Below are 14,185 nucleotides of genomic sequence, written 5' to 3'. Positions count from 1 at the left end.
TGGCTTTGATTAGTGAGCGGTTTTCTCTGATAAATGTTAAGTATATAAAATCTTGATTCTCCTTTTAAAATGACATGTTATCTCCTTCAAAGCACTTGTATAATGACAGCTGGATTGACCACAGCACTTTAGGAGCAGCTGCACTGGAAATGCTATTCCAGGACTAGCTAATAAACACGCTGTGCTTCAATAGAAAATATTGATGATGGTGCATCTAGTGAAAGAAGTTCATACATTTGTTAGTTGACATCATTTTGTGGTAGTTGGTGATAAATAAGTCATGAAGACCTTAAAAAAAAAATTGGGGTCTGCATAAGAGCTTATACTGTTGCAGACTGTTGCTAGTCTGTTGGATGCTGCTTGTTCGAAAGCCAACTGCTTGTTCGAAAGCCAATTGCTTGGTCATTGGAATTTAGAAGTAGGAGATCCCACCGGCTAAGGATGCAAAAGCCTAAACAGCCCTCTCTACACATTGAGACCTCTTGCTGTTCAAGACCATTCCCTATTGTTTTGAGAGTGATATTTCAACCACAGGATTATGTCCCCCCCCCCCCACAGAACTAAAGCAGGGCCAGTGGTGTGTGTGTTTCTAAGGATGCCATCGCTTTCTGGAGAGGCTCTAGCCCTCCTCATCATAACATTGTGCCTATGGAGAGAGGTAATGAAGGGCGAGAGATATAGAGAACCACTTAGCGAGTAATTAGAAACAAGCACATGGCCATATCTGACTGTGCAGCATGGGAACATTATGCATGCTGCTCGAGCCCTATCGCCACGACGACACACCTCTGGTGTGCTGGCGCTGGCTTTCTAAAGGAGCGCATGGGTGAGCGCTCTGGAGGTGGAATGGTTATGGGAGAAGGGGAGAAGAACGCTCAATGATTCCCATTTGAGGGGGAATTTTAGTGATGCTGGTCAGTGGCTTTTCCAAGTGAACCCTAGGGAGGTGAAAGAAACAGTGATCTATACCCACTGTATATGTTCCATATAAAAGGAGAAGCTGAGTCCATATGCTCTCTCTCCTTGAGCTGAACCTTGAGCTGGATATAATTTATTTGACACATCTTAGATTCTTTAGTTAAACTTAATTTATAGTTATAAGCAGTGACGTACCACGCCCCCCCCTACGAATCATAGTCTGTATTTCGAAATACGCTGGTATACGGTATATCGCCCAAGCCTAATCTCAGATTGCTTAAGTGATTGCTTAAACCTGCAAACCAGTTTTTTTTTTTAAATAGATGAAGCAACACCTCACGGCACAACGCCGTTGTTTGAGGCATTCATTTTTGTTGTGTATGTACTGATATGTAGGATGTGTGGGATGTTTTACATTCATGTATTTCTGTCCTTGAGCTGTTCTTGTCCATTAAAATGTTAGCAACAGCTAATGGGGATCCTAATAAAATAGCAAACGTTGCTTCAATCAATCAAGCAAACGTTCCTTCCCATAATTCATTCAGAAATGTAGAAAAGGCATAAATATGTGACAGCACATTTTATTAGAGACCCTCAATTATACTGAGGGGACCCATCAATAAATATGGGGATAAAGAAATACAGGGCCACGATTATTCATTCCTACACTGAGTCATTGTTCTGGTTTATGCTACCTACCAGGAGGAGCTCGTAAATTCGACCTACAGGCCCCTGCTTCTCTTGTGTTTTCCAGTTGAATGAGTTAGAAGACCACTTTAAAAGGCACAGTAAATCCAGGTTGCCTACCAACCAGTGGTGGCACAGGGACTAAAGCTCTACGCTCCTGCAACCTCCAGTGTTACACCATCTCTTCCTCCCTGTATCGATTGAGTGCCTCAACCGTTGTTTATGATTCTCTAGAACATCAACGGCGCAAACGATGACTGAGTGCTACACTTACAATGCTGCGGCCGTTAAGTCACTGACAGATCCAGTTTGCTTTCCCTAGCCATAAATTGAAGGTAATGCCACCCCTAAAACATCTGCCCAGACAAGAAAACATTTTGAGTTGATGTGAGGGGAGTGAAGAAATAAAATGACATGGAAAACACTCTGTCTTTGATCATCTGAGTATGGTTAATCTAATAAGGAAGAGTATGCTTTCCCCATTTTAGGTTGGGAGTGGGCGCTCATGCAGGCAGAAATGTGGTTTGCTTTAGATCCTAGTTTGGCTCTAGAGGGAAAGCCAGTGTTGTGCTTGAAGTGGCTGGGGGAAATAGCCTAAGCCCCTGAACATTGCTTTACCAGAGCTGCAGGGTTAGTGAGGGGAAGAAGTACAAGTTGACACGTTCATGCATCGTTTTCTCTCTAACCCCTGCTCTGTCCCAAAAGAGCTCTAACACACATTGTTGGTTACTAAAACTGAACTCGCTCTCCTCCTTGAAATTGGCTCCATTGAAATAGCACGTGTCAAACTCATTCCACGGAGGGCCGAGTGTCTGCAGGTTTTTGCGCCACCCTTGTACTTGATTGATGAATTAAAAGGTCAATAATTAGTAAGGCACTCCCCTCACCTGGTTATCTAGGTCTTAATTGAAAGGAAAATGCAAAAACCTGCAGACACTAGGCCATCCGTGGAATGAGTTTGACACCCCTGCTCCATAGGGTTGAAACAAAGATATAGAGAGTCTCTAGACAGGAGGTAGGATACTTGCCTCCTGCTCCCTACATTTGTCTCCTCCCGGCAGCCCTCCCTGGACAGCCAAGATGGAATACCTCAACCTCACCCAAGGTCACTCTGTTTCTAGTCTATACAACGCCGCTGTAGGTTTATTTGACCGATGCTGCCTACTCCCTAGACGTTTATTTGGGTAGCTCTAGTCTGGCCTGGGAGTTAAAACACTAACCATGGCTGTCTTTAGTCGGGCTAGAATAGACAATAAAACACTGCTGCAAAGCCCTCTGAGCAAACTGTGACCAAAAAAAGCTGCCGAAGTTTTGTTCTAAACAAATTCCAGCAGCATTTCAAACAATGTTTTATTCTTTATTCAGAATCCATTCTACAAATGATTAATAACCAATCCCTTCAACGACCAGAATCTGATCGACACCATCAACTACAAATCAAAGTCAAAGTGACACTGAACAGCTCTATTAAGATGACAGGATGCAGCAGTGTGGAAGAGACAGCAGGCTACAACCCCGTTGGACCACAACGCCCTCATCCCAAATTCAACTCATTTGGAGAACTGGAGACTGAGTTGCATTTTGTGTGATTTCTCTGTCTACCTGCTAAGGGTTGTCATATGTTGCTCTGTACGTGTTCATTCTGTCTGTGTTGTCATTTTACGTGTTTTTAAATAACCTGACCAGAGACTGCGGTTGAAAATGTGCCATTTTACTAAAATGTTCATTAAAATGTGCAACTGTCCCTGCAATAATAAAGCTAATAAAGTAAAGTAAAAGTGAGATGCCCCGGGGGACTCGATCCACCCAACAACATGCCTCTACAAGGAGCCACACTTCCTGTGTCTTCATAAAACACAAAGCCATTGTGACTCTCTGGGAGTTTTAACAATTCTCATCTGTGGACGATGTGGGGGTAAAGGCGTCCGCATGCTCCCAGCCAAAACAGTTCGGAAGAGTTTGTGCACATATGATGACAAACTTTTGTGGTGTTTTGGACTTTAGTAAGGTTTTTTTTTAGCTGTTCGGGCACACACAAAAAATTCTAGAGGCCAGCCGAAATTCGGGAGCCGAAGCCTACACCCCCTTCTCATTGCGAAATACTGCACCAGACATATTAGTTAGATGTAAAATTGTGCTACTTAGAACTCCTCTGCAAAAACGTCAATGATTCCCCCCCCCACCTTTATTTAACCAGGTAGGCCAGTTGAGGACAAGTTCTCATTTACAACTGCAACCTGGCCAAGATAAAGTAAAGCAGTGCATCATGCATGAATGACCGATTTCTTTAGTTATCTTAGATTAATTCAGACTATTTTGAGGAAGTGTATACTAGCTACGACGTCTCAAAATGGACAAACAGCACAATTGCTGCTGTTTTCTTGTTTTTCAAGCAAAGGTCTTTTAAGGGAGTAAACGAGCACACTCCTTCAATTCTCCTACACGTCTTCGGCTAGCCGCCAGCATGCAGCATGCTGACGCCTTAGGAAGGGAAAGGGGCCACAAACACCTTAAAAACACACACTTGGTTCTGTAGAAGAGCTTTCACTAACAGTCAGAGCTTGCTTACTATCCACCTCTCAAAAACCCTTGGAAAAGTTTAAAGTCTTCCAAACCAGCCAAGCAGTTTGTTTTATGCTCTACAGAGTCAAAGGAAAAGACAGCGAGAGAAAACAGGGTGCTAGTTAGCAAGCAAGCTAATATTTTATTTTCTCTGTGTGGAGCTTTATACACCCGAAGCATTTGATCCTAATTCACTTCCCCCTATCCTCCCCCACTTTGAGAAGTATTTAGCCTAAACCGAACTTCCCCCCCACCAGGATTTAATATGCTGCAGGCAGGGGGGACGGCAGGGAAGAGAGAAGGGGGGGGGGTCGAGGACTAGCCCAGATGACTCAGATGTTCTGTCAACTCGCTGCCTTGAGACTCAGTGAGCTGTGCGCTGCCCACATGGAAGGCAAAAGTGTTTATAGGGGGATGAAAGACAGACTGACAGCTCTGACTGAAACCTTCCAGAAATGACAGCCAACTCGCTTGGGCTATAAGAAAGGAGACCTACCTCTTGGCCAAAGTTGTAATAACCTTTTAGAAATAAAGATAACTCATCTTACCTTGCCCCCTTCGATCTGGGATTCACTCCCAAATTTCCCAACTGCTCCGGAAGAGTTCATGATTTTCCCAAACTCTGCAAACAGATTAAGATTGCAGGGCTCGCCCCCTCCTGATGGAGAAGAAGGAGAGACGGAAGGGAAGGACAAAAAGGGACGAAAGAAAAAAGCAGTCCCTTAGTTCCTTGTCTTCAGCTGCTTGTCGTCTCCAGTTTCCACTGGCTGCCGTGGCCAGCCATCTTCATTCAGAAAACTACCCTTATTCCACACCGTGATCAGAGTGAACACACACACACAGACTGACCAAAGGTGGAGGTATATACACACCCACACACACAAACACGCTCACACACACCATTCAGAGGTGCACAGTTACAGACACCGGCACATGTTCCATGATCCGTTATCTGTTAAATCCGTAGCGCCCCTGCTGCCCCTCAGGCGAACCATTCCTGAGTGTATCTGAGGAAAACTGCAGGAGTCTCTCCTAGCTGGCTCGCCTTCTGCATGCCGCTCCCCCTGGTCATCTCCACGCGCTGCCAACACGGCCAGAGTGTGTGTGGAGAGAACTCTCCTGGGCCAGGCTCAGCGTGTGTGTGTAGCAGGGGGCGTTCCCCAGTGTGTCAGCGTCTCTGCATGTTGGCTGCCTGTCAGATTGCAGTTTGCCTGTCGGGTTCCTCCTGACACCCCTCCTCTCTCTACTACCCCTCTCCGATACAAATTCAAGTTTTAGCAGCACCCCCTCCCTCACTTCCTCCTATTCCTTAAGTTACTCTGTGCCTTTCCCAGACCATCCAATCGCAGATCTCTCTCTTCCTCACTCTGGCTCTCACTCCCTATCCCTCCTTCTCTCACTCCAACTCTCTCACTGCTTGTCCCTCCCACCCTCTGCTTGTCCCTCCCACCCTCTCCTTGTCCCTCCCACCCTCTCCTTGTCCCTCCCACCCTCTCCTGGTCCCTCCCACCCTCTCTCCCTCTGCTTGTCCCTCCCTCCCTCTCTCCCTCTGCTTGTCCCTCCCTCCCTCTCTCCCTCTGCTTGTCCCTCCCTCCCTCTGCTTGTCCCTCCCTCCCTCTCTCCCTCTGCTTGTCCCTCCCTCCCTCTGCTTGTCCCTCCCTCTATGGCTCCCCCTCCCTCCAGTTGTAGGAGTTTCTCTCACAGCTTTCAACAGTTTTTTAAGCTAAACTCAGGTCAGCACTCACACAAAAGACTGTCTGACTGCCCCAACCCTAATGGCCAAAAGGATGTGGACACCCCGACAAATGAGTGGATTTGACTATTTCAGCCACAACCGTTGCTGACAGGTGTATAAAAAGCACACAGCCATGCAATCTCCATAAACAAACATTGGCAGTAGAATTGCCTTAATGAAGAGCTCAGTGACTTTCAACGTTGTCACTTTTCCAACAAGTCAGATTGTCAAATTTCTGCTAGAGCTGCCCGGGTCAACTGTAAGTGCTGTTTTTGTGGAGACGTCTAGGAGCAATAACGGCGCAGCCACAAAGTGGTAGGCAACACAAGCTCACAGAATGGGACTGCCTAGCGCTGAAGTGCGTAGCTTGTAAAAATAGTCTATCCTCGGTTGCAACACTGACTACAGAGTTCCAAACTGCCTCTAGATGCAAAGTCACCACAATAACTGTTTGTCAGGAGCTTCATTAAATGAGTTTCCACGGCCGAGCAGCTGTACACAAGCGCAATGCCAAGCGTCGGCTGGAGTGGTGTAAAGCTCGCCCGCCGTTTGACTCTAAAGCAGTCGAAACGCATTCACTGGAGTGATGAATTTTGCTTCACCATCTGGCAGTCCGATGGACAAATCTGGGTTTGGCAGATGCCAGGAGAACGCTACCTGCCCCCAATGTATAGTGCCAAATGTAAAGTTTGGTGGAGGAGGAATAATGGACTGGGTCTGTTTTTCATGGTTTGGGCTAGGCCCCTTAGTTCCAGTGAAGGGAAATCTTAACACTACAGCATACAATGACATTCTAGACAATTCTGTGCTTTAACTTTGTGGCAACAGTTTGGGGAGGCCCTTTCCTGTGAGCCTGGCTTAATCGGCCAACATCAGGGCCCGACCTCTCTAATGCTCGTGGCTGAATGGAAGCAAGTCCCCGCAGCAATGTTCCAACATCTAGTGGAAAGCCTTCCCAAACGAGTGGAGGCTGTTATAGCAGCAAAGGGGGCCGACCTCCATATTAATGTCCATGATTTTGGAATGAGACAAGCAAGTGTTCATATACTTTTGGCCATGTAGTGTATGTTCAACAGAGTGCATCCAGTCTTTTTTCCCCACCTCCCTCTCCTCTTTTCCTCCATGAAGCTCTAGAAATGACACTGTTCCAGAACATTCCACTCATATCTTCTCTGAGGCTGTTCAAGCTATTAAAGAGCACTTCTGACATTGTGGCTCCTTTCGTATCTTAATTTTAGTGTGTAGAGCGCACTAGTAGACCAGTTCATTAGCGGCTCGTTCAGGCCTCATTAAATATGAACAGATTGGAGCACTTTATTAATATACTGATGACCAGTGTTTAGAGCAACCAGTAATGCATATTTGACTACTTGGTTCAATGATGGATGATAATCTAACCTATCTGAATTAGTCTAAATTGACAAGGGGAAAAGGCAGTCACTTAAGGATTTTTTTAATTGGTAGAACAACCACCTCTTGCCCACCGCTTTGAATGGAAAAAAAGAATCAACAGCTCCCCCTAGGGCTGGGCGATATGGCCAAAATCTCTTATCCCGATATAGGTCATTTCATGTCACGATAACGATACATATCCCAATATAGCACATTTTCTGTAATAAATAAATAGTTTATATAAAATGACCACATGTAAAAGGCCTACTTATTACATTTTGAATTATACTCAACAAATAAAAGGTACTTACTCACATTTGACTATTCCTCCTTTTATTTAGAACCTGTGTGCAAATTTTCAATTAAGCATGTAACAAAAAAATATATATTAATGAATAAAATCTAAAAAGATAAATAAAAAACACTTCAACTATAGTTGCAAACAAAAAAAATAAAGGACTAATATATATATATATTTTGGCCCCACTCTGTGTGTGTGTGTGTATATATATAAACACACACACACACACACACACACACACACACACACACACACACACACACACACACACACACACACACACACAGTGGGGCAAAAAAGTATTTAGTCAGCCACCAATTGTGCAAGTTCTCCCACTTAAAAAGATGAGAGGCCTGTAATTTTCATCATAGGTACACCTCAACTATGACAGACAAAATTAGAAAAAGGAATCCAGAAAATCACATTGTAGCATTTTTTATGAATTTATTAGCAAATTATGATGGAAAATAAGTATTTGGTCACCTACAAACAAGCAAGATTTCTGGCTCTCACAGACCTGTAACTTATTCTTTAAGAGACTCCTCTGTCCTCCACTCGTTACCTGTATTAATGGCACCTGTTTGAACTTGTTATCAGTATAAAAGACACCTGTCCACAACCTCAAACAGTCATACTCCAAACTCCACTATGGCCAAGACCAAAGAGCTGTCAAAGGACACCAGAAACAAAATTGTAGACCTGCACCAGGCTGGGAAGACTGAATCTGCAATAGGTACGCAGCTTGGTTTGAAGAAATCAACTGTGGGAGCAATTATGAGGAAATGGAAGACATACAAGACCACTGATAATCTCCCTCGATCTGGGGCTCCACGCAAGATCTCACCCCGTGGGGTCAAAATGATCACAAGAACGGTGAGCAAAAATCCCAGAACCACACGGGGGGACCTAGTGAATGACCTGCAGAGAGCTGGGACCAAAGTAACAAAGCCTACCATCAGTAACACACTACGCCGCCAGGGGATCAAATCCTGCAGTGCCAGACGTGTCCCCCTGCTTAAACCAGTACATGTCCAGGCCCGTCTGAAGTTTTCTAGAGAGCATTTGGATGATCCAGAAGAAGATTGGGAGAATGTCATATGGTCAGATGAAACCAAAATATAACTTTTTGGTAAAAACTCAACTCGTCGTGTTTGGAGGACAAAGAATGCTGAGTTGCATCCAAAGAACGCCATACCTACTGTGAAGCATGGGGGTGGAAACATCATGCTTTGGGGCTGTTTTTCTGCAAAGGGACCAGGACGACTGATCCGTGTAAAGGAAAGAATGAATGGGGCCATGTATCGTGAGATTTTGAGTGAAAACCTCCTTCCATCAGCAAGGGCATTGAAGATGAAACGTGGCTGGGTCTTTCAGCATGACAATGATCCCAAACACACCGCCCGGGCAACGAAAGAGTGGCTTCAGCATTTCAAGGTCCTGGAGTGGCCTAGCCGGTCTCCAGATCTCAGCCCCATAGAAAATCTTTGGAGGGAGTTGAAAGTCCGTGTTGCCCAGCAACAGCCCCAAAACATCACTGCTCTAGAGGAGATCTGCATGGAGGAATGGGCCCAAATACCAGCAACAGTGTGTGAAAACCTTGTGAAGACTTACAGAAAACGTTTGACCTCTGTCATTGCCAACAAAGGGTATATAACAAAGTATTGAGATACATTTTTGTTATTGACCAAATACTTATTTTCCACCATAATTTGCAAATAAATTCATTAATAATCCTACAATGTGATTTTCAGGATTTTTTTCTCATTTTGTCTTTCATAGTTGAAGTGTACCTATGATGAAAATTATAGGCCTCTCATCTTTTTAAGTGGGAGAACTTGCACAATTGGTGGCTGACTAAATACTTTTTTGCCCCACTGTGTGTGTGTGTGTGTGTGTGTGTGTGTGTGTGTGTGTGTGTGTGTGTGTGTGTGTGTGTGTGTGTGTGTGTGTGTGTGTGTGTGTGTGTGTGTGTGTATATATATATATATATATATTTGGTTCATATATATATAATTGATTGTTATTTTTCGGGAGGGGGGGCCTTGCCTGTTTTGCATGTTATTTTTGCATCAATACGTGTCACATCAATTTGCATTTGGTACCTTGGGTCGAGTGTATAGCACCAACTCCCGTAACCCACGATTCTCGGCCGTGTAAATTGGGACCATGCCGTTACAACTTACATCTGCAAAGACAGCTGTTATCTCCTTCCATCTTCGTGATTCTTTACCATAAGGTGTGGCGAGGGCAAAAGCCTCTTGCAACGTCTGAGACTGGGGTTTGTTTTGAGCACTCAACTGTACTTTTTGGGTCTCATCCGTAGACTCTCTCCGTAATGTTTCACATGATTCTTGCGTAGGTGGTAAAAGAGGTTAGTGGTGTTTTGAGCCTGTTGTCGGGACCGGCCTGCAGCATATTTAGCAGAGGACGGTTATATGGTCCGTGTCAGACTTTTCATAACCAAACCAAGTCCATGTGACCAAAGTAGCCCCTCTTTTAGGTATGAGCTCCGTGTCTCTGTGCTCTCTTTCATGTTCACTCTCCTCCATGTTTGTTTGTGTCGCAAATATCCTTCCACATGGCACATCCAATTGACAAAAAACATTGCCGCAAAGAGTGTGATTTGTGACACAACAAAATAAACGAGAGCATAATATGAAACGATAGAAAAAACGGCTATCGTCACAAGATATATACACTGCTCAAAGGGAACACTAAAATAACACATCCTAGATCTGAATATTAAATACTTTTTTCTTTACATAGTTGAATGTCCTGACAACAAAATCACACAAAAATGATCCATGGAAATCAAATTTATCAACCCATGGAGGTCTGGATTTGGAGTCACACTCAAAATTAAAGTGGAAAACCACACTACAGGCTGATCCAACTTTGATGTAATGTCCTTAAAACAAGTCAAAATGAGGCTCAGTAGTGTGTGTGGCCTCCACGTGCCTGTATGACCTCCCTACAACGCCTGGGCATGCTCCTGATGAGGTGACGGATGGTCTCCTGAGGGATCTCCTCCCAGACCTGGACTAAAGCATCTGCCAACTCCTGGACAGTCTGTGGTGCAACGTGGCGTTGGTGGATGGAGCGAGACATGATGTCCCAGATGTGCTCAATTGGATTCAGGTCTGGGGAACGGGCGGGCCAGTCCATAGCATCAATGCCTTCCTCTTGCAGGAACTGCTGACATACTCCAGCCACATGAGGTTTAGCATTGTCTTGCATTAGGAGGAGCCCAGGGCCAACCGCACCAGCATATGGTCTCACAAGGGGTCTGAGGATCTCATCTCGGTACCTAATGGCAGTCAGGCTACCTCTGGTGAGCACATGGAGGGCTGTGTGGCCCCCCAAAGAAATGCCACCCCACACCATGACTGACCCACCGCCAAACCGGTCATGCTGGAGGATGTTGCAGGCAGCAGAACGTTCTCCGCGGCGTCTCCAGACTCTGTCACGTCTGTCACATGTACTCAGTGTGAACCTGCTTTCATCTGTGAAGAGCACAGGGCGCCAGTGGCGAATTTGCCAATCTTGGTGGTCTCTGGCAAATGCTAAACGTCCTGCACGGTGTTGGGCTGTAAGCACAACCCCGACCTGTGGACGTCGGGCCCTCATACCACCCTCATGGAGTCTGTTTCTGACCATTTGAGCAGACACATGCACATTTGTGGCCTGCTGGAGGTCATTTTGCAGGGCTCTGGCAGTGCTCCTCCTGCTCCTCCTTGCACAAAGGCGGAGGTAGCGGTCCTGCTGCTGGGTTGTTTCCCTCCCACTGCCTCATCCACGTCTCCTCATGTACTAGCCTGTCTCCTGGTAGCGCCTCCATGCTCTGGACACTACGCTGACAGACACAGCAAACTTTCTTGCCACAGCTCGCATTGATCTGCCATCCTGGATGAGCTGCACTACCTGAGCCACTTGTGTGGGTTGTAGACTCCGTCTCATGCTAGCACTAGAGTGAAAGCACCGCCAGCATTCAAAGGTGACCAAAACATCAGCCAGGAAGCATAGGAACTGAGAAGTGGTCTGTGGTCACCACCTGCAGAACCACTCCTTTATTGGGGGTGTCTTGCTAATTGCCTATAATTTCCACCTGTTGTCTATTCCATGCACAACAGCATGTGAAATGTATTGTCAATCAGTGTTGCTTCCTAAGTGGACAGTTTGATTTCACAGAAGTGTGATTGACTTGGAGTTACATTGTGTTGTTTAAGTGTTCCCTTTATTTTTTTGAGCAGTGTATATCGTCATATCGCCCAGCCCTAGCTCCCCCTATTGATATTGGTTGGATTTTTTATATGACATGTGATGTAACAGGAAGCCACAATAAAGAAACGACCAAGGTGCCAAGGAGACCACATAGCAGAGTAGCATACACACACCCACAAAGATGTGGATGGACACAGCAGGAGCATCACAATAATCTAATTTAGATGTGCTCACTCACAGCAGGGGTGTTAGGAAGCACTTGGATGATCCTGACCTTTCAGCTCAGCTACAAATCATGCTGCTCCCCAAGCTGGACACTGCTCATCAGCATGCAAACACACAAAGAACAGAATGAAGAGGGGAAACACACACACGCTGGCATATTCCCTTAATTGGAACTCTCCCTTACTTGCCATGCAAATTAGAAAATGAACCAACAATAATTTAAACTCACAATGCCCTGATCACTGAATTCAAAGTCAATAGTAATACTTCAAAGCAAGGCCGTATAAATACTTAAAACTGTCATCATTTAGCACAAAGCTTCACCACAGCATCAAACAGAAATTCATATTTCATTGCAAATTTTATAAAATTCCCAGGCTAATGTCCTCCCATTTATTTCACTAGTACAGCATGTAGTTAGACAATTTAAATATATTTTTTATTTTATTTAACCTTTATTTAACTAGGCAAGTCAGTTAAGAACAAATTCTTATTTACAAATGACGGCCTACCCCGGCCAAACCCTAACCCAGACAACGTTGGGCCAATTGTGCGCCGCCCTATGGGACTCCCAATCACGGCCGGTTGTGAAACAGCCTGGAATCTAACTAGGGTCTGTTGTAACGGCTTGAGCACTGAGATGCTGCGCCACTCGGGAGCCCCAAAATACAGCTGAGTATGTAATAAAATATGCCCAAACAGAAAGCGATTCTCCAACCAGACTAAAATGAGTCATCCTTGAAGATAGATTGCATGTTACTCATCCAATCTACACAGCAGTGTAAAACAGCCAACATCCTCTCCCCTCGCCCACATAGATATCCAAGACCCACTGCCTATGCAGTGTTCTCTGGTCTGGTCTCTAGCTACATCCACTCCAACCTGGCAACCCAGCACTATACTACAGGGCTGACATGACCTAGAGACTTTACCCACAAAAATACCATCCATCATTTTCATCCTCCTGTCCCGTCACCTCCGAAGCTTTACTTACCTCATCACTAACACACAGTTCCCACAACAGCCTTCCAACACCCACAGGTTATTCCAAAAGAGCCATTACAACTTCAAACTAGGCCAACACATCACAGCTAACACCTTGTTAGAAACTGACCGAGCTTGGAGGACAGTGTCTGTGCAGTGCAGTGGTGCTGGCTGGGCAGATTGGAGAGTCGCTAATGCTTTTCTGGGCACTTTTCCAAGAGGTAGAGAAAAGAGGAGTGGTACTGGGAGAGGGACAGAGTCAGTGACACAGTGAAACCCAACTTGCTTGCGTGTGAAATCAAATCAGCTGCAGGGCAGATAGCAATAAAGCTATCAGAACTAGCACACAAGGAGGGCTAGGAGTTGTCGGCAGATAGCGATAAGGCTAGCCTTGCACACAGGGAGGGCTAAGGTTTGAGGGCAGATAGCGATAAGGCTAGCCTTGCACACAGGGAGGGATAAGGTTTGAGGGCAGATAGCGATAAGGCTAGCCTTGCACACAGGGAGGGCTAAGGTTTGAGGGCAGATAGCGATAAGGCTAGCCTTGCACACAGGGATGGCTAAGGTTTGAGGGCAGATAGCGATAAGGCTAGCCTTGCACACAGGGAGGGCTAAGGTTTGAGGGCAGATAGCGATAAGGCTAGCCTTGCACACAGGGAGGGCTAAGGTTTGAGGGCAGATAGCGATAAGGCTAGCCTTGCACACAGGGAGGGCTAAGGTTTGAGGGCAGATAGCGATAAGGCTAGCCCAGCACACAGGGAGGGCTAAGGTTTGAGGGCAGATAGCGATAAGGCTAGCCTTGCACACAGGGAGGGCTAAGGTTTGAGGGCAGATAGCGATAAGGCTAGCCTTGCACACAGGGAGGGCTAAGGTTTGAGGGCAGATAGCGATAAGGCTAGCCTTGCACACAGGGAGGGCTAAGGTTTGAGGGCAGATAGCGATAAGGCTATCCCAGCACACAGGGGGGGCTATGGGTTTAGGGCTATCCAGAGATAAAGACACTTATCCAAACAGTGCAGCAGCTGGCCCCTATAGAGGAAGGACTGGCTAAGGGTCAGGCAGGTGGTGCCATTCTTTCTCTACCTTTTTAAAAAATTTCACCTTTATTTAACCAGGTAGGCCAGTTGAGAACAAGTTCTCATTTGCAATTGCGACCTAGC

The 14,185-nt window shown here is 45.6% G+C and overlaps 1 protein-coding gene across 2 annotated transcripts in view; it reads right to left on the bottom strand.

Moving 5' to 3' along the window:
- Positions 1–14,185, bottom strand: part of LOC109874406 (colorectal mutant cancer protein) — a 136,628-nt gene that overhangs the window by 103,845 nt on the left and 18,598 nt on the right. The window contains exon 1 of one of the 2 annotated variants that reach the window (XM_031809220.1): positions 4,716–5,549. The exons of the other annotated variant lie outside the window; for it this stretch is intronic. Coding sequence (XP_031665080.1) covers positions 4,716–4,775 — 60 coding nt within the window. The 5' untranslated portion in view covers positions 4,776–5,549. Of the gene's footprint in view, positions 1–4,715; positions 5,550–14,185 lie in introns of those variants that run through there. 2 annotated transcript variants of the gene reach the window in all.

This window comes from Oncorhynchus kisutch, linkage group LG29, assembly GCF_002021735.2.
Source record: "Oncorhynchus kisutch isolate 150728-3 linkage group LG29, Okis_V2, whole genome shotgun sequence".
Lineage (NCBI taxonomy): Eukaryota > Metazoa > Chordata > Actinopteri > Salmoniformes > Salmonidae > Oncorhynchus > Oncorhynchus kisutch.
The sequence above is the reverse complement of the archived record's forward strand: the minus strand, read 5'-3'. Positions and strand labels throughout refer to the sequence as shown.